The following is a 20,713-nucleotide window of genomic DNA, read 5'->3' on the forward strand; positions in this document are numbered from 1 at the left end:
AATTAAGAGATCCGGATTTCAAGTATTTAGTTTTTCACAAAACTCTATTATAGGAAAAAGGCTAAAACCAAAACTGTTCAAACTGCTTTTGAAACGATCCTGAAATGTTTCCATCTCTAGTCATTCACTGTTAACAATATATGTAAACGTCACTTCTCTGTTTTGTTGGGAAGGATGCTGACTTGTTCCTTTAGATGTTACCAAATTATTAACCCACCTTTTCGGGGGGCATAATAATAATTATAACATTATTTTGAACCCTGGGAGTTGCTAGTCCTTAATAGAAATCTTTTTCATCGCAGTGAAAGTGGGCAGGGGGGAGCAGGAAATTATCAGTAGGAAACACAAGTTCTGGGTCTTATCGGATGTCACATTTTTTGACCTGACCACCAGGAAAACGAAGCCACAAACGCGGTTCCTACTCGCCCAGGCGCTGCAGTCTCGGGGGATGTATTTTTGCAAAGCCTGTTCTCCCGCTTTCCCGGACCGCGCTCAGGTAAGTGGGGCGCCCAGGGCAGCGGCGCCCGGGGAGGGCGGACCCCGGTCGGTACGTACTCACGACGGTGAGCAGCATGTTGTCCAGCAGCAGCGCGAGGAACACGATGAAGAGGATGAGCTTCTGCGAGTGGCGCCTCTCCTGCAGCCAGCGGAGCACCGCCAACTCGCTCAGGGCCATGGCTCCGGGGCGCGGCTGCGGGCGCGGCGCGCGGTCAGGGGCCGGGCGGGCCGGGGGATCCCCGCACCCCGATGCTCAGACTTCCCGGGCCGAAGGGGCCGTCCGGGAGCCGCGCGCACGGGCGGCGCGGGACGGTCCCGGGCGTCGCCCCTCGGCTCACCTGCCGGGCGTGCGTCCCCACGAGCACCCGCGCTCCCTGTTCCTAACGCCCCGTGCGCCGTCGGGGCCCAAGCCCGGGCCCGCGCGGTGCGGTCCCGCTCCCCGCCGCCCCCGAGGGTCCCCTTCTCCCACTGTGCGCTCGGAAAGCGCGCGGGCCCCGCGCACTGTGAGCCTCGCGCCCCGCGCCCCGCTTTCCCGAGCCACCCCGCAGCCCCGGGCAGCGCCTCGTCGGGTGCCCCTGCCCTCCGCCGGCCTCGCGGGCAGGAAGCGGGGTCGGCGCTACCTCGGGGTCGCCTGCGGCTGCCGGCCTGGCCACTGTGGGCTCCGTCCGTCCGTCCGGCGGTTCCGGGTCGCAGTCTCCGCCCCGGCGCCGCCGCTCGGTTTACCGGGTCCGGCTCTGACGTCACGGGCGGCGCGGGGAGGGGAGGAGAAGGGGGCTGGGGCGCCCCGGCCTCCGCCCACCCCGCCCGGCGCGGCGCCTCGGCCCCCTGCCCGGACCCGCTCTCCTGTCGGCTCTGCGCCTGGACCCCGAGGCGCCCCCGTCCTAAGCCGCCCCGAGCGCAGCCCCTCGCCCGACCCTGCACGTCGCCGCGCGCCCTGGGGACCCGGCCCAAGGGGAGCGACTGGGGCGCATAGGGAAGAAGTCAGGGAGCCCAGGACGATGGGTCAAGGGCCCCAGGTGAAGGGTCAGGGGCCAGGGTCAGAAGTCAGGCCTTAGTGCTCTCATCTGGCCCCAAATAGGGGTTGGAGCTGCTCTTTGAGCCTCACTGTCCCTGGAATTGGCCACGAGGACATGAAAGCTACTGGGTGAGTGTGCCAGGGAAAGGCGTCATAGGGTGTTGGGAGCCAGGCACAGTTCTCTCTTTCCTGGGGAAGCCCACCCCAGCCCACCGCCCCTCCCCTCTCCCACCTCTGGAGCCCGTGCAAGATGCCACTTGGAGTCCTTGACCCTCAGATCCTTGGGTACCCTCAAGCTGGTGTTGTGGACACCTCTGGGTGTCACCCCACAGTGGGAGTGGGGATGTGAGGGCCCAGGCCCATGAGTCAGGTCTCAGAAAGTAGGAGCAGTGGGCCTGGGCCTTTGGGGCCACCAGGAGCACATCACCCTGGGCAGGGGACACTGGAGACTAGGTGAGTGCCTGGCGCCTTGGGAAAAGTGCTCAGGGGCCAGCTGCCGTGGCCCTGGGTGCTGTCCTCCCTGCCGTGGCTGTGTCGGGGGAGTCTGGCTAAGAGATGGTTAAGACAGGCCCAGTGTCTGTCTGTGGCTGATGCAGAGCTGGAATCCTCACCAGCAAGGGTGAGAGCCCACCTTTGATTTCCAAGTCCCTCCCTCCATTTTATAAACAGAAAAGAAGCAAACAGACATGGTCCCCCTGCCATAGCTGGAACTTTGGAGACCCTTCTAGGAGGCAGGAGAAACAGGAGCCATTTTCTTGAAAAGCCACTTGGAATAAATGTGATCCCGTGGCGTCTCTCAGCCATAGAGTCGCCCCTGGTTTATTAATGTTTGCTCGTCGTCAGCGGGAGGCTGCTTAGAGCAGCAGGGCTGCGAGGGCTGCTCCGCTCTCTCCACCTCCGCACTCCCTTCCAGACCCCCGTGCTTTCCGCCGCTGCCCCTGCTGTGTGAGAAAGATGGTTGGATAAGTAAGTAGGTCAGTGACATGGGGACTCCGGGATGTCCCAGGATGTGTGCCACTTAAATATTAAACAGAGAGGAGAGAAGGAAAACCACTTAGGAGGAGAGAGCAGATGGCAGAGAGCTGTTTAAGATGTGGCTGTGAAGGGTGTCACCTTCATGGACTCCCCCAAAGTGCCTAGAATTTCAGAGCCCGAAGATGCAGGCCCTGTCCCAGAGCTCCCTGGGCAGAGAGGCATCAAGGGTCAGGGATCATGTCAGGATGCCCCGGGGCCCCGTCTGCTGCTTCCTGGATCGGTGACCTTGGGCAGATTGTGTGTCCTCTCTGTGCCTTAGTTTCCCCATCTCTGGACCTACTGCAGAGTTGTCGTGGGGATTAAATGGGAATGCACAGGCGCCTCTTAACACAGTGCCCAGCACAACGTGAGAGCTCAGTAGGTGTCTGCCATTCCATTCATCCAACAAATACTCCCTGAGTGATTGCTACGTGCCAGGCCCTATGGTCGATGCTGAGGAGACGGTCATGGCCCAGACAGACAAAACTCCCCGTCCTCAGGTGCTTACACATTCCGGCAGCAACGCCATGATGGTGAACATGGGAAGCCACACTGACTCCAGCCCGGCCAGCTGGAGGAAGACGATGCCAGGGAAAATGCCAGTCCCTGTGCTCCCACCTCCTGATCTCTGCCACCACCCCTAGAGCACCATGGCCTACAACAGCATCTTCAGACTTTTTGTTGACACCTGCCAAAAGAATTTTTAAAAAATATGTATGCCTCACACATTTTTAAGTTGGCATCTAAAATGGTTTTTTATCATAAATTTAAATAGGTTGGGTTATATCATATATATTGACCTATATATATAAAACCATTATAACTTCTTTTCTTCTTTTTTTTTTTTTTTTGGTGAGGGAGACTGGCCCTGATCTAACATCTGTGCCAATCTTCCTCTGCTTTGTATGTGAGATGTCACTGCAGCATGGCTTAGTGAGTGGTGTGTAGGTCCATGCCTGGCATGTTAACCTGTGAACCCCAAGCCACTGAAGCAGAGTGCGTGAACTTAACCACTATGGCACCAGGCCAGCCCCTAAAACCATTATAACTTTTAAATGTACCCAATGGAATATAAATATTATAAGAATGCAGAACTACCGTATTATACTTATACAAACAAGATTTTCTTTAACAGTCAAAAAGTTTACATTGTTTTCTTTATGCCTTCAAAGTATGTTTTATTACACTTCCAACAGAATTTTATCCAACTGTAATGTTTTTATCATTTCTTTAGTCATCACCTTATCTATTAAATGAACTGCAACAAATACATGAATATACATTAGCTTTTTAAATTTTTCTTATGGCTGTAAAGCTGTCAGTTTTAAATTTCCATTTAGGATTGTGTTATTGTAACAATTATTCACAGTACATAAATGATCATGCATATAATGTGAATTTTGGTAAATAATTATTAAACATACAAAGAAAAATTGTGTTAGAAGTACATTCCTTAGTGAGATGGATGGGAGAGGATTTCTGGAGCCTTGATAAAAGAGACACCAGTATTCTCTCTGGATGTTTTTATGTCTCAGGACAATGTAAGATGGTAAGACTCAGGTTGGGTGAAAAGTGAGACTTTCATTTGTCCAGTGGGAGACAGGAGATTGTTGAAAAGGAAGGGGATAAAGGAACGTCCTCATGTCTCCACCTGGGTCCATCTCTGCCAGATCAATTTTAAAATAGAGGACATATGGAAATCAAGAGTCCCCAGTGGCTTGGGAAGTCTTCATATATACCCAGTGTCCTGGTGTTCCAGGTTGAGGAGCCAGCCTGGGAGGCCCTGCCTGGTCTGGGTCTTTGGGACTCCACAGCCTCCTGTTAACCCACTTAGTTCTCACCTTCCCCCTGCAGCCACACTGATTCCTCTCAGTGTATCTCTGCCTCAGTGCCTTTGCACATTCTGTTTCCTCTGCCTGGGAAGTTCTTCCTCTTTTCCTAGTTATCGCCCTCTCATTCTTCATTACCAGCCCTAATGTCACTTCTCAGGGGAAGCCACCCTTTCATGGACCCCACCCCCAGTATCAGACAGGTGCTTTTCTTACAGACCCTCGTGGAACCGTTACTTCCTCCAGAATATGTCTCTCATATCTGCCCATGAGGAACAATATTCCCATAAGCGTGATCAGTTATCTCTGTCTCCCCAGGTATCAGGACTGGGGACACTCTTTTTGCTCATCACTGAGATTCCAGAACATAGTTAGTGCTCTTTAAATACCTGCAAAGGGGATCTGCACTGGGCAGGTGGGCTTCCCTTCTGATGCAGAGCCATGAGAACCAGAGAGGAAAGTACCTTTGCTCGAAGGGGAGAGTACGTTCCTGGCTCCGTCTCCCCGGCCGGAACCACTCCTCAAGGACCAGGCTTTGAGGATGCCCATTGTGAGCACAACCTTTGTTTATTCTCCCAGGGAACTCAGACTTGAGTTCAGCCACCCAGCCCTCTTCCTCCACCCTTTTCAGACACTAGGGACTGAGAAGGTACAAGGTGCCACCGGGGTTGACTTTCTTCGCTGACTTTCAATATTTAGGAATGATAAGGCATGGAGCCCCCTGGAACATAGCGGTTATGTGTTCCTATAATAAATATGCCTATAAATAAATGCCTATAATAAATAGGCATTATTAGAGATAAACTAACATGCATTTAAGCTATAGATAGCATCCTGACTGGGTCACTTTTACAAGTTATGTGACTTTGGGCGTGTTACTAAACTTTTATGTGCCTCAGTTTCTCTTCTGTCACTCCAGCATGATGAGGCCCCCCTCACAGAGTTGTCATGGGATTAAGGAAGATGATTCTTGCATGGCGCCTGTCACAGAGCAAAGGCTCACACTCATTGAGCGTTCTCTGGTGTTGGAAAAGTGAGGGTGCTGAATACACGCAAGGGGTAGGAGGTCCATGGGGAAAATCCTCAAGTGCTCCCCCAAACAGAGAACTTGGAAATAAGGGAGACAGACTTCTCCCTTGGGCATTAAGCTGTGAAATGCAAATAATGCATCAGAGAAGAAATGAACAAAGGTGTCCTGAAGAAACACGATGTTTCCTAGGTTAGCAAAACCTGATATACTAGTTCCCACCTGGGTAGAGAAAGGAGGTGGAACACCCAGTGGAAAGCTGGGCACAGGGCGGAACAGGCAATTCATAGATGGGGAAGCCCAAATGGCTACCAAGCTCATGAAGAGACACTCAGACACACTAGTGATCAGAGAAACGCCGGTTAAAACAATAGTGAGCTATGCCCGTTAGACCGGCAACAATGAAGAAGTTGGGTAAATGCCGTTTGTTGGTGAAGATGTAAAGAAATGGGGACAGTGCAGCCTTTCTGGAGAGGAATCAGAAGTGCCTGGTGGAATGAAGTCAGTGCGCACGCTCTGATCCAGCCGTCTCTCTCCCTGTCTATGTCTCAGGGAAAACCCTCCAGGGACAAGAACAAGGAGAGTCATTGCAGTGTTATCTGTGGCAGTGGGGAGTTGGAGGCAACCTCGGTTTCCATCACTAGGGAATAAATAAGTGAGATGTGGAGGATGCTCATGGTGGAGCACCACGTAAAGGGACACACTGGATTACCCATGTATCTGTGCACAGATTTTAGGACTTGTCGAGTATGAAAGAGCAGGAGAAGAGCAAGTTCTGTAGCACGATGCCATGTGGGCTCAGTAAAGGCACACAGAGGACCACTACCTCTATCGGAGGCTTCATTCCTCTTCAAGGGTGTTGACAAATACAAATGGCAGGCAATAGGATATACTAGAGTATATGAGGAAGACATTTGGTATAAACCTAATTCGGCCTGACTTTGTTTTTTCCAAAAGGGCCTGACTGTAGCCGTTGAGCACGCATTGTATATCTGCTTTAAACATTTCCTATGGCAAGAACAAATGCCCTTAAGATAAAGGTGCAGCTTCCCCCCACATTGGCATTTCCTTAGGCATAAGCATCTTTCCTTAGGCTAGGAACTGAGTGCTGTGCTCACCTTTGACCACCCAGCTCACCTGTGACCACCCAGCTCGAGACAACAGACCTGCCACCCTGCAGTGTCCACTGAGACAGCAGACCTACCTGCTATTTCCATCAATCACTGTGCCGACAGAGCAGTCTCATGACTATTGTAAAAGGGACATTTCAATCATATGTGAAACATCCTGTTTGGGGGTATATAACCACTCTGTGTACCTCACTTCTTTGGTGCCCTTTCTTCCTTTGGGAAGAAAGGCCCTGGGCCATGGTCCTCACATTTTAGCTCAGAATAAACTCTCCCAAATTTTCGTTTATAGATTGGTTACGGATTATTTTCGTCGACAGTGTGTATTAAGAACATCAGAGTGGATGCCTTTGTGGGGGAGGGGCCCAGGCGTGGGGATCTGGGATGAGGTGGGAAAGTGGAAATAAACCAAAAAATGGACTTTGCAAGGACCAATGACCATAGTCATGGCCAGAACCGAGACAGATGATCAACTCAAGTCCCTGTACACAAGGTTCCCCCTAAAAGAGGCTGTCAAACGTGGATGCCTAGGAAGGCTAAGGCTTCCAGTAGAGAGGTGGCTGTAGTGAGCACAGCGGCACACTTGGGCCGTGTCCCCCAGGGGCAGAAGGGCTGTGCTCTGTCTCAAGCCAGACGGAAGGGAAATGAGAGCAGCGGGAAACTCGGATCCTCAGAAAAGAAGGAAGGGCATCCAAAGAGGTAAATGTCGGGCTAAATGCAAAAGACTTGGGTGGCTTTTTGTTTTGTTTTTTGCCTTTTCCCTCTTATTTTTAATTTTAGAAACCTTTAACTATTTAAAATTATAACATTGTCTTGAAGGATTTATGACGTGTAGTGTATTACTTATAACAACTATAACTTAAAGGATGAGGCTGGTTATGGGGCTATAAAGTGGCCAGAGTTGTATATTTTATGTGAAATGGTTTATTATTAACTGTGAATGGGCTATAAAAGGTTAAGGATGTATATGATCATCTCTAGGGCAACCACTATAAAAATAACACAAAGGGGAATAGCTGAACAGCTAAGAGGAAAATTAAAATTAAATGGAGTTCTATAAAGTATTTGAATAATTTTAAAAGGCAGGAAAGGAGGAACAGATGAACAAAAAAACAGAGGAGTCAAGTAGAAAACAAAAAATAAAATGATAGATGAAATCCAGCTATATCAAAAATTACATTAAGCATTAATGGACACTACAATTACAAGACAGAAATTATCAGAATGGATTAAAAAAAACTAATCTGAACTCGATGCTGTCTCTAGGAGACACTGTTTAAATATAAAGACACAGGTAGGTTGAAAGTAAGTGGATGGAAAACATATACCATGCCAACTGTAAGGATAAGAGGGCTAAAGTGACTCTATTAATATCAAATAAAATAGAATTAAGAACAAAATTTTAAACAGAGATATAAAGAAGGAGCTTTCATAATGATAAAAGTGATTAATTCAATAGGAAGACATAATAATCATAACGTATATGCACCCAATAATAGAGCTTCAAAATGTATGAAAAAAACCCAGACAGAATTAAAAGGAGAAAAAGACAATTTCACAATCCAAATTGGGGGATTTAACACCTCTTTCTCAACAACTGATAGAACACTTAGACAAAAAAAATCAGCAGACATAGAAGATCAAAACAATACCATCAACCACCTTGCCTTAATTGATATTTATTTTCCCTGAAAAATAACAGACTTCACATTCTTTTCAAATGTGCGTGGAAGGTCTTGGCCAGGGTCTGTCTCAGTCGGTGAGAGGGTTTTTTTTCTTAATACCAGCCCTCTCAGCTGTTTAACATGCATATAAATAATGAGCTACAATTAGAAAAAAATGCATTTCATTTTCATTCTTTCCTGAATTCTTCTGCATACTGCAAAAGAACATTTTCTGTATAAAATTTAACCAAATCTGCTGTTCTGGTTTTAAGAAGGAATGGGAAAATAAATGTCAATTTACTTGAAGGATGCCTTGCTGACTGCCAATGAAATTAAGTCATAGACGCTCTAACTTAATAATTCAATCACGGGATTAACTGGCTTCGTGCAGCATTATCTGTAAAACGCAGGTCTCCAGGTTTGGCCACTTTAATAGAATCACCACCCTGTCTGAGGACATTTACTGTAATTGAAGGCTGCAGAGGAGCCAGCCAGCTGTGAAGAGCAGCGTTTCATTAGCTTTATGCCTTGCTTCTCCACCCTCACCTGGACTATTGCAGTCGCCTCCAGTGGCTACCTGCTCAGGCGTCCCACAGGCCACCCTCCTCACCAGCTGGAGAGAGCTCCAAAACACCAGTGTGGTCATGCCACTCCCTGGTCTAAAACCCTTCGATGGCCTCGAACTTAGGATAACAGCAAATGTCTTCAATGTGGTCCAATGGGATATGCCTGGTCCAGCCAAGACCACTTCCTCCATCCTGCCGTTGCCTCTGATCAAAACTCTGATTGCTGATAAACTCTGATAATTATCTGGGCTCCCTCATGGCTTCAGACGTCTTCGTGGATCCCACGGGTCCCAGCAGTGCAGCCTGAGGAGCCCTGGCCCGGGAGGCCCTCCCCGGCCTGGACCATGCAGCCTCCATATCTCCTCTTATGCCATTCAGCCCCTGCCTTCACCCTCCAGCCACACTGGGCTCCTTTCCCTACAGGTTCTCCGCCTCAGGACCTTTACACTGCCTGGGAAGCTCTTCCTCTTCCTCTTCATCTAATTTCCTCTTCCTCATTCTGAGTCTCCCATCTGTTCATACACCTGTGCTCCTTCTCACCCCAGGGCCTTTGCTCAGGCCATTCCTGCTGCCTAGAATGTCCTTCCTTTTTTCTGCTTTTATGGAGTTAACTCCCCCTCAGCCCTTATGTCTCAGATCAAGATACAGGTAAGTTGAAAGTAAATGGATAGTGTCAACAAATAGGAGGAATAAACTGCAAGAGAAGCAAAAAGTTTACTTGGGGTCTCAAGAATTGCAATTGAGGGAGCACAGATACAGGTAGAAACCCACACAGTGTCCCACTAGGGAGTAAAAGTCAGGGACTTTTAAAGGCAAAGAAGAGAGGTTGTATTACAAAGAATTTTAATTGGAGCTGGAGGCAGAGAGCCAGTCTTGGCTACACGTTGATTGACTATTGATTCTGTCTTCAGAGAGTCCACAGCCCTCAGTCCTTGTGATCAGGATGTCCATTCTCCTGCTGACTTCTCAAACAATTGCTTATAAAACAATTGCCATTTGGCCCTGGTCCAAAAATTTGGTTCAGTCTAAGGTTCAAGACAGCAAAACAGTCTCTCTGGAAAGGCAACTTTGACTCCATTTTTAAATGGCTCCGCTACAGTGAACCTTGATATTTTCCCCTTTGGATGGCGATCTTTCTTTGACAGCATCGCTGATCAACCATTTGAAAGCATTGCTGGTCGACTATTAAAAGCATTGCTCATCAGCCATCAAAGCATCATTGGTCCTTCAACACCAGGAAGGCTTGTTCGTGGTATGTCGTGTCCTACATAGGAGGGAAACTGGTTTCCTTGGGAGCTGTAGGCCACATTTGAGCAAGAAGAGAGCCAGAGCGGAGCAAAGCCTTCCCGTCTAGTTCCTTTAAGGGTAAACATTATCTGTCGTTCCTCGAAGTTTCTCAGGTGAAGGCTCACGAGCCTCAGCAATCATTTTAAAGCGCCGAGGACCATTTTCCAAGCGCCCCCTCATCCTCCCCCAGAGCCTCACTGGCACAGTAAGCACTCAGTCAGTGCTGTGGTTGGCACAGTTCCTGACCACTTAAGCGGTGAGCACCACCCGAGGGGAACTCACTGAACTGACCTGCTCTAACAGGCTGCCTCCTTCGGGCCCAGGGATGTTCTATGCCTGGTCCAGCCCCCAAGCCTTTGCCAAAGTGACTTCCTCCACCTGCAATGTCACCCCCTTCTTTCTACCTAGCCAAGCCCCCACCTCCTCCTACATGGTTTGGCTTGAAAAACCTTTTTCCCACCATCCCACCGACTCACAAAAGTATCCCACTCAATTTATGATGCCATAGGGATTGCTGTCTCTGCTTGTTAAAGTCTCAGGTAATTGAATCATTCATGCCCCTCCCTCCCTAGCAGCTGCCTGCTGCCAGCCCGGCCCCCCACCCCAACCTCTGTTCCTCCCTGACTCCGAGTCTTTGCTGAGGCAGATCCATCCACCTAGAATGACCTTCCTGCCCTTGGGCTGAGGAGCCCAGGAAGAAGCAAAACGTCCAGATGTCATCGCATGGTCACGTTTCCACCATCAAAGCTGAAGGCCCACAGCCGTGGCACAGGCTTCCTCCAATTCTGCACAATAGCTCCTCTTTCCTCTTATCCCCCTGCCCGTCCCCGTCACCACCTCCTGCTCCAGCAGCCTCCTAACAGGCCTCCCTGGCACCAGGGGCTGCCTCCACTCCATCAGTGGCTCATCGGATCGCCATGAACCACTGCTTCCCATGAGTCCCTCCCCAGCTCAAGAGCCTAAGGCAGCTCCCTATTGCTCATGCCTCAACTCTTCTGCCTGGCTTTTAGGGTCTTCCACAATCCACGCTACTACCCCCCAGGCCCCACCCTCTGCTCTGGTCAGACCGGCCCCCTCAATGCCCCAGCAGCAGACATTATTCATATTTTCTTTGTCTTTGTTTTTGTTTTTTTTTTGTTTTTGAGGAAGATTAGCCCTCAGCTAACTACTGCCAGTCCTCCTCTTTTTGCTGAGGAAGACTGGCTCTGAGCTAACGTCCGTGCTCATCTTCCTCTACTTTATATGTGGGACGCCTACCACAGCATGGCTGCCAAGCGGTGCCATGTCCGTACCCGGGATCCGAACCAGCCAACCCCGGGCCACCGAGAAGCAGAAGTGCAAACTTAACCGCTGCGCCACCGGGCCGGCCCAACATTGTTCTTATTTTCCTCATCCCTCTGACTTTCCAAATCTTATTCGTAGCCCCAGAGCCCAACTCAAGTCCTCTCTCCACACGGAAGTCAAGCCGAGGATAACCACTGCAGCCTCCCTGGGGTTCTACCCCCCAGAACGCATACAGCCCCGCTAGCCGGCCCCGCTAAAGCATTTGCCAGCTCGCGCTGCTCCCCAGTGGCTTCATCTGGGTTCATTCTCACCACCCCACCCCACCCCCCTGCCAGCTGGACAGCAAAGGAGGCGATTTCTTTCTTCTCTGTCTCCCTGAGAGCGGCTTGCTACTCAGAGGGTAGGTCCACAGGACTACCCTCAGATGCACAGTGAGGAGTCCCAGGCTAGAGCTGGTTCTGCCCCTGCCAGCTGGGCCTCAGTTTCCTCATCTGTACAGACAGCGGGTGGACCGGGTAGACCTGTGCTGCCCAGTCCAGTAGCCACTCGCCACATGTGACCATGGAGCACTTAAAATGCGTAATTATAAAATACACACCGAATTTCAAATACTTAGTACAAAAAAAGGTAAAATACTTTATTAATAATTTTTATATTATTTACATGCTGAAATAATATTTTAGACACATTTGCGTTAAATAAAATACATTAAAACTAATTTCATCTGTTGCTTTTTACTTTTTTTTTTGAGGAAGATTAGCCCTGAGCCAACTACTGCCAATCCTCCTCTTTTTGCTGAGGAAGACTGGCCCTGAGCTAACATCCGTGCCCATCCTCCTCTACCTTACATGTGGAACGCCTACCACAGAATGGCGTGCCATGCGATGCTGTGTCCGGACCCGGGATGCAAACCAGCGAACCCCAAGGCCCCAAGAAACGAATGTGCGACCTTAACCGCTGTGCCACCAAGCCAGCCCTGCTTTTTACTTTTTTTTAACGTGGCTGCTAGAAACTTTCAAATTACCTACGTGGCTTGAGCTGTGGCTCACATTATATTTCTATTGGACGATGCTGGGATAGACTGTCAGGAGTGGAAGGGGCCTTGGAGTCTAGTGACTTTCTTTTCTACACAAGAAAGCAGACCCAGAGAGGGCCAGAGCCTTGCCCAAGGTCACACAGGTGTGAGGTCAGGGCAGCGAGGACGGGAACGCTGCTTCCTGCACCTTCACGGCTCTGGGACAGCTGATGTCTGACACTGGGGGTGCCAACAGGTGGGTGCACACAGGTGGCCCTCAGCAGCACGGGACTCTGGGAGGGACCACAGGCTCAGGGCGCAGCTCTGTGGGGGCTCCCATAGCCCCTGCTCAGAGCTGTCTGCGCCCACTTGCTATGCCGACTGCCAACCCAGACATCCGCAGGGCAGGAGATTTTAGTGGATAATCAATAGTCCAATAGGGCAGGCTGCAAAGACCCAAACCTAATTATTTTGTTCAGAAACTTGTCTGTAACTAAAAGGCATCTGAGAAATCACTGTCACCATCTCTGAGGGGGGAGAAATCCAGTCATCATGTCCAATTGGGTTTATATTGACTATTGTAGAAGATGTTGTCGCCCTGCAAAAGTGTTGTTTGGGTGCCAGACACACACACACACAAACACACACACACGCACGCGCGCACACACAGACACACACACGGAAGCGCGGGAGAGCTTTCTTTTTCCTAGGAGTCTTTTGGAAAAGTTCTAGGCCACCGTTTTCACACACTTGGCCTGAGCTGCTGTTACCAGGGTGACTCCCTGGGCCTCATTTTTTTTTTTTTTTTTTTTTTTGAGGAAGATTAGCCCTGAGCTAACATCTGCTGCCAATCCTCCTCTTTTTTCTGAGGAAGACTGGCCCTGAGCTAACATCCGTGCCCATCTTCCTCTACTTTATATGTGAGATGCCTGCCACAGCATGGCGTGCCAAGCGGTGCCATGTCTGCACCCAGGTTCTGAACCAGCAAACCCCAGGCCGCAGAAGCAGAACGTGCGAACTTAACCGCTGTGCCAGCGGGCCAGCCTCTGGCCCTCATTTTTGAAGTTCCAGATTTTGCAGCTCTTGCAGATTTTTCGCTCTCTGAGGAGAGCAGAATGCAAATCCCTTTAAAACGGCAGCGTCGAGAGACTGTAGAATGTCTTCCACAACGCCAGGCACTCACCAACCCCCCTAAATGGGAGAGAATCCTTAAGGATGAGAAATCTTTTGAAAATTAATTAAGTCACTTGTGTGACTTTAGAACTCCAATAGGAAAAATCCAGAAACCTGCTGAGTGTCTGCACACTGAGGCCTGTGAAAGTAAGTGGTGGCCACCCTCACAGTGAGACACCAAGTGGCCGCTTAAGAAAATTAGGTAATGCAGTGTTGACCATAGAAAAATAGCCAAGACGTGTTATTCTTCAGCGAAACCAAAGCTCCAGGACGGCATGTCTGTTATGATCCAAGTTAGGAAAACAAATGAATTTATTAAAAAGGCTGTACAGACATGTGCTAGTGCAAAATGCAGACAGATCGGTTCTGGATGGGTTTCAGTAAACCCATGACGGTGTTGACAGTAATTAGTTACATCAAGTGAAAATATCAGAGGGAGGGGAGTGTAAGAGGGTGACGATGGTTACTTTCCACTTGTAATTTTATGCTTTTCCATATTTTTTGAGGTGTTCTTTACCACAAGCTTCTATTGCTTCTTTCTCATGTTTTTATTATGAGATATATCATGCATACACAAAGAGGGCACAAAACATATGTTTACAGTGTAAAGAAAGATTGCTCACTGAGCCCCACACAACTCCCACCCAAATCAAGATATAAAACCCGGCTGGAAGCCCCAGAGGCCTGGGCGCCTCTGCTCGGTCACGTCACCTCCCGTCCCCTAGAAGTACCTGCTCTCCTGGCTTGTCTGATTATCTGTTCTTTGCTCTTTATAATTTTACCACCTATGGTGTTTCCATAAAATTATATACAAGCGTATAATTGAGGTTTGCTTATTTTTTATCCTTTTGTAAGTGGAATCATTCTGTAGGTATTCTTTCTCTCTGTGGTTCTTTTTATACAGTATTGCTGGTGACATTCATCCATCTCGTGCGCAACTGGAGTTCATCCGTGTTCACTGCTGATGGTCTCCCCTTGTATGACCATATCACAATTTCTTTGTCCAGCCTGTGGATGGCCACTGGGGCATCCCCCATTTGGGGCTATTATTAGCAATGCTGCTGTGGAATTGTGTGTCCTGGTCCTTGGTGCACTTGCGTACGAGTTTCTCCAGGGTTCTTTTCTGGGAGGGGAACTGCTGGATCACAGGATACACGCGGCTTCCCCCTTCCCAGGCAATGCCAAATGCCTTCCAAAAGAGTTGCATGAATATTGCTAATTTTAAAGGTCTTTTTAAGGTCTTCATGCAAATGAAAAGAAAGGAGTAGGGAGGAGGAGGCAGGGGGAAGGAGAAGCAAGGCTTCCTCATACCCTCACCACCCCCGACTCCTCCTGCCCTGCTTGCACACCTGTATCCCAGCCCCTCCAATGGCTTTTGTTTCCACCTTGCTCTCCCACCACTCAAGAACTTGAACCCAAGCCTTGCCCTCCCCCGGCAGGCTTCACTGCCCCTCCAGGGCTCCTGTGGCCTGACACAGTCAGTTGTCTGTCAGCGCCCCGCCCTGCCGGCTCTCTCTGTGAACCCCCAGAGGACAAGACCGACTGTCATCAAATGTCATGACCCAATCTCCCCCGACCCCGAGCTTAGCACAAGGCTTTGCATAATTATTGCCCAGTGAGTTTAATTTTGATAATAATGTCCTTTTGTGGCAAACCATTCCAATAATTCTTTTAATGATTTTTATTGTGCTTTTGCCTTACTACAAAAGTAACATACGTTGATTGTGGAAAGTTTCACTTTCAGTGTTCGAGGGAGTCCAGTGTCTGATTGCACAATTGTTGACCTCATTGCTCCCTTTCGATGGACATCTGCGTTGTTGGTCCATGATCAATCAGGCCGTGGTGAGCCATCCCTATGACCCACCTCTTCACACCTGTGTAAGTACCACCTTCGGGAAATCCCTCGGAGTGGGGCCAGAGAGCAGGACATTTTGCACTGCAGGCAGAGCCCATTTCAAAAGCCCATTTGCCCGCCTTTCCCGGCTGTTCTGTGCAGAGCACAGTGGTTGGGAGGGTCGAGGGAGGAGGGCACTGGCTGGAGTCCTCTCTCTCACTCACCTGCTATAAAACCATGGTCGCCTCCCCTCGTCCTCTGAGCTCGTGAGTGATGACAGCTCCCGCCCTCCTGTCTCAAATGGCACAAAGTCCAGGAAGCTGCTGGGAGCCTCACAGTGGTGGGGGGGGGGGGGGGGGGCGGGTCCCACCGTGGGCGTGTCCTAGCCAGCTGTCCATGGTCTCAGCGCCTTGGTCAGCATAGCCTTGAAGGTTCTGGAAGGACACAAAGTAAGTAGAAACCATGGATGGGTATCATCCCCAGTTCGCCTCCCTCCAGCCCCACACCCCGCCGGCACTGGGCCCCCCAGACTTGGCTCCTGGCCCCAAAAACCTCGACTCCCTAGGAAATAACTTCAGTTCCTTTCAAAAATCCAAAGTCTTGTTGTTTTCCTCAGGGAGAAATCTGTGTTTTTGTTTTCTGTCCATTGAACTCTGCTTCAATTAAGCAGCTGCCAATCTTTCTCTAGAAGATTCTCTAGGAGAGAGTAAAGGAAGAAAACCTTTGAGGAAATGGAAGAAAGCGGATGAGGTTGTTGAGAGCAGCCCATCAGCCCGATGGGCAGTGCAGACTCCCTTTGGCCCGACTTCAGACGGCCGCCTCTGAGCCCTCTTTCCGATGAGGCCTCACTCTCAGGCCTGTCTTCAGGCTCTGTAGTTCAGCTACTGTAGCAAGAAGCTTCCGGGTCAGTTTAGTAAGGGTCCCCCACCCTCCATACCTGATCCCCCTCGATATCTGATCAAATTCCTCACCCCCCACTCTTGACATCTGATCACTGGTCTGCCTTCAGCAAGGATCCTGTTAAGGGGGTTTAGCAAGAATTCCCCTACTCTTGATATCTCCTCTTACTGAGTGTCCATCCACTGACCCCCTCACTCGCTATAAATCCCCACTGGTCTTTGCGGTATTCGGAATGGAGCTTTGTGTTGCCGGGGGTAGCAGAGTGCATGGGGCAGGCCAGGGCCCTGCCCACATGGGGCTGACAGTCCCCAGGACACAGCTGATGGGCAAGGGCCCAAAGGCGCGTGTAATTGTGGCCAGCAAGAGTGCTTTTCCTGATTTCTGAAAGGAGACAATAACGACATGGCAATGACAGGCACATTCATGGTCCACCATCAGGAAACAGGTCTTCAGCCCCTTCACGGTGTGACCTGCAGCCAAACCCAATGGTCCCCCAAAGAAAGCGCCCTACATGTGACGGATGCATGGCCAAGTTAGAGCGAAGCTCTGGAGACAAACTGTCTGACCTGGATCACTTTCTGGCTCTGCCACTTACTGCCTCTATGACCTCAGGCAAGTCCCTTCGCCTCTCAGCCCCTTGGTTTACTCACCAGTAAAATGGGGATAGTAATAGCACCTTCTGTGGATGGTTTGCGATGAATAAAGGCTGTAAGGAACTTAGCAGAGAGTCTGGTACCCGGCAAGGGCTGTTCTGACTCTTCCCGTCTCACATCCCTGGGTCCTTCCTATGTCCTTCCTTTGGTGAGCAGTGGGTCCTCCCAGGTCCAGACCCTGGCTCAGCCTTCCAGCCCAACACCAGGGGTGTGGCCTCCTCTGGGAGGCCTTCCTGTGGCCTGAAGTCTGGCCACATATTTAAGGCCCCTCTTGTGTTGTCTGATGTTCATTCATTCATTTTTATTGAGCACCCACTATGTGCCTAGCCTTGTGCTAGGCTCTGAGGACATAGTGCTGAGCAAACCAGTTGTCCTGCCCTCAGGGAGGTAGGTGCAGTGGGGGCGGGGCGCTCATCAATATACCACAGGTATGGGGTGAAATCCCATATCCAAGTCCACATGGCTCCACGGTATTCTGGGGCGAGTGGGAGGCCCCAAGTGGGGGATGGGAAGTTAATGCTGCTGTCGGGGCGCATGTGGCAGTGTGGGCTTGTCGGAGGCAAGGAGGGAGGAAGAGGGCTCAGAACAAAGTCCCAGGCTCGAGGAGGACTGGAATGGGGAGTGGGAAGGGGGAACTGTTAGGCCTCAGGCCTGAGTGACGTGGAGTCACTGCCAAGGGAAGCCATGCCACAGGATCCTCGGGCAGAGGGCCACCCTGAAGGCCAGGGAGACTGATGTCCACCACCCAGGTGGGCAGGCGCCATCTGCCTTGCTTAGGGCCCCGCCCGGGCCGTCCGCCTTCTGGAAACCCATCTGTGGGCAGTCATCACCTTCTGCAGGGCTTCCTCCCTCTTCTGGAGAATGAGGACCACTCCTCTCTAGAGTGGGGGAGTTACGAAAGCCTCAGGGAAACGCTGTGTGAAAAGGCCGTGTGGGTGTGTGCTCCACGGAAACCTTCCCTCTCGCTGGTGGCTGGAGGATTTCTCAGGGGCCAAGTGTCCCTGGATGAAAACCACTTGTATTGAGATTCACAAGCAAAGATGCCATTTCCTCCAAATGTGTCAGCAGCAGTTCCCACTTCCGGGGCTTATCCCTGGGCTGTGGCAGCCGGATGAGAAGGTGGGTTGTAAACTGTGTGCCCCACCCACCAGCCTGTGGCAGATCTTGACATGCTCCATCCCCTCTGCTCCCCACAGCTCACGTTCCCCAGAGGGTGAGGGAGGGGCTGGGTGGCAGCCCTGGGATGCTGGAGACGCTAACCTCCACATCACCAGAAGGAAGGGGTTCCCCAAAGCTGTTGACGCCAAGAGGCTGCTGTCCTACATGCCCGGCAGCAGACAGTCCCTACTCCTGTCTCTACTGCAGGCCCACTGTGCGCCTGGAACCGTGCAGAGCGAAGTGGGAGACACGGCCTCAGCCCCCTGGGAGCCTCTGATCTCTGGATGGATCCCACGATGATCAAGCACAGAGCACAATTTCAACAGCCCCACACAGGGGGGGCGACTTCGCCAAGCTCAGGGTGTTTTGCTAGAAGTGGTTCTCCAGTCCAGAATCTCTCTTTGCTCTTTGCATCAGCTTGGCCTTCAGGGAGAAAGGTAACGTGCCTTCTAAAGAAATCAATACGAGAAGACTCAGCCCGGGGTAAAATACCGGCTTGAACCTCGAGTGGGCCCAGGCCGTGCAATGGCCCTAAATGAGATTGTCTGGTTGTGTTAATAAAGCTTTCCTGTGGCTCCTCAAGACAAGAGATAGTCAATAAAACATGGTCCCCGACCTACTTCCCGGTTCCCCACCCAGACAGTATAAATGGCTTTTGGGAAAGACTCATGTCACCGCTGTAATCAGGCCTGGTGTCTCTCAGTCACCTGTTGGGAAGGAGGAGGGGAGGGTGCTGCCGAGGGAGGGAAGGCAGGTGGCTCTGCGCACTGCCCACCAGGCTCTCCTGCACTTCAGGAGACAACCCAGGCAAGGTACAGGGTGAGGGGCAGGGCCCAGAGAACAAGCAGTACCAGCGGGGCGCCCAGTTGCTCATCGAATTACATTTCTTCAGGACACATCGCGCTGTGAGAACACGTGGTCCCGCTGGGGAGACAAGACAGGCCCCAGGTCCTCCCTGGTGGGTGTGTGGAGGCCAGGGTGGGCCAGGGGAGCTCGGAGGAGGGCGTGGGCCCTGCAGGCTGCCGGCCAGGCAAAGCTCCCTGAGGAAGGGGCGAGGGCGGGTCCAGAGTCTGAGAAGGACAGATGCCTTAGAAGTGAAGCCCTGGGTCTACTGGGTGAGAAACGTAACAGGATTTGCTCTTTCCAACCCTGTCTGAGGCTTCTTACTTTATTTAAAATGAAGGCAGGATGTCAGCCATCCAGGTGGGTGTACATCCTAAAGGCAGCTTGCCTTCTGTGTGTGTCTCTATGTGGCCGAACAGCCCGGGGAATCTGCAGTCTCCTTAGTGGTGAGCATCACAGAACATTCCTTCTAGAAAAAGCCTTAGGGAATCCTTGACCAGTGGTTTTCATTTCCATCCCACCCTTTGTTTTTTGGGGTTTTTTTTCAGTTTTGGACTTCTTTCTTCAAACACAATATTATAGGGAACAGAGTACATAAAACCAGAGCAAAGCAAAGCTCTTCAGGCCAAAATGGGGGGAAGCGACTGGGACCTTCGCCTGGGTTTCAGAAAACACCATATGAAAACCCCTGGGCTACTTCAGCCTCCTTGTACACTGGGGAAACTGAGGCACAGAGCCATGGTCCTGAAAGTAAGCTCTGAGGAACAGAGATTTGGTGGGTCCTGTACCACACCAGATCCCCAGTCCCCCGGGGCCTGGCACACAGTAGGCGCTCAGTAGATGTTGGTTGGATTGTAACATCCAGGAGATGCTGACTCCCTTTTCACAATCATCTCTGTTTTTCTACACATGCAACTGCTTCTTAAAGAGACTAAGGGGGGCTTGAACCTCTGAGAGGCCCCTTAATTGCCTATGTTTTGAATTTACAACATTTGAAAGGGTTTTATTCTCTGATCTAAATGGCAAGAACAAAAGCAGAGCAGGAAAGGGCCCAGGAGGATGAAAGGAAGCCACAATTTGCATCCAAGATGGAGGCGCCTTTGTTGTCCCACATCCAAGTCAACTTCAAAGTTCTCTGCTGAACAGACGCACATCATCACCATGGCAACAACCGAGCTTCCCAGGCCGCCAGACCCTGAACAGCCCCCTGCCAGCCATGGCGGTGTGCGCCTGGCTTCCAGGGAGCTGGGTGGGGGGAGGACACAGGGGCTATGGTGGGTGGGGGAGTCTGAGGACTTGCACAGCCCCTCTGTCACCCAGCCATCTTATTGGTTCTCTGTTAGGGGGAGAGGGGTCAGGGTCACCACCTCCATCGGATGCACCTTCACCCAGCAAAACACGAGTACCCACTATGTGCTTATACTTCAGAAGTGCTCAGCTTAAGGGCTAGACTTCTAGTGCCTGGCACACAGTGGTCACAGAACAAAGGCTTGTGAATGAGTGAATGAATGAATAAGCAACCTGAGTCACCTGGGAGCTTTTAAAATAAACAAATGCCAGGCCCCACCAGCAAACAGTCACATCAGAATCTCTGGGAGGTACACTCAAAACTGGGGGGCTTCTGAAAAGCTGTACATGTGCCTCTCAGGTCAGAGTGGGAGAGAGAAGAAAACCGAGTCAAGACAGCTCGAGTCAATCCCAGGCTCCTGGCCTGAACAACTGGAAGGCTGGGCTGCACTCCCGGCAGGGGGCGGAGCAGGACCAGAGGGTGAGATTAGAGCTCCAGCCTGGACATGTCAAGTTGAGGGGCTGGGGAAGCAGTTGTG

General features: G+C 50.8%; 1 protein-coding gene and 1 long non-coding RNA gene across 2 annotated transcripts in view; one reads left to right on the forward strand and one right to left on the reverse strand.

Annotated features, from left to right (window-relative positions):
* Positions 1-1,243, reverse strand: part of SLC18A2 (solute carrier family 18 member A2) — a 35,962-nt gene extending 34,719 nt beyond the window's left edge. The window contains exons 1-2 of the mRNA XM_044750136.2: positions 1,119-1,243; positions 556-691 (exon numbers count right to left, since the gene is read on the reverse strand). Of these exons, the coding sequence (XP_044606071.1) occupies positions 556-676 (121 nt within the window). The 5' untranslated portion in view covers positions 677-691; positions 1,119-1,243. The remainder of the gene's footprint in view (positions 1-555; positions 692-1,118) is intronic.
* On the forward strand, positions 392-18,725 carry LOC106836380 (uncharacterized). Its single transcript, XR_011493590.1, has 3 exons — positions 392-496; positions 15,244-15,377; positions 18,252-18,725. It is a non-coding gene; the product is annotated as an uncharacterized lncRNA (long non-coding RNA).
* Positions 18,726-20,713: the final 1,988 nt, after the last annotated feature.

The sequence above is a fragment of the Equus asinus genome, chromosome 2 (genome assembly GCF_041296235.1).
Source record: "Equus asinus isolate D_3611 breed Donkey chromosome 2, EquAss-T2T_v2, whole genome shotgun sequence".
Lineage (NCBI taxonomy): Eukaryota > Metazoa > Chordata > Mammalia > Perissodactyla > Equidae > Equus > Equus asinus.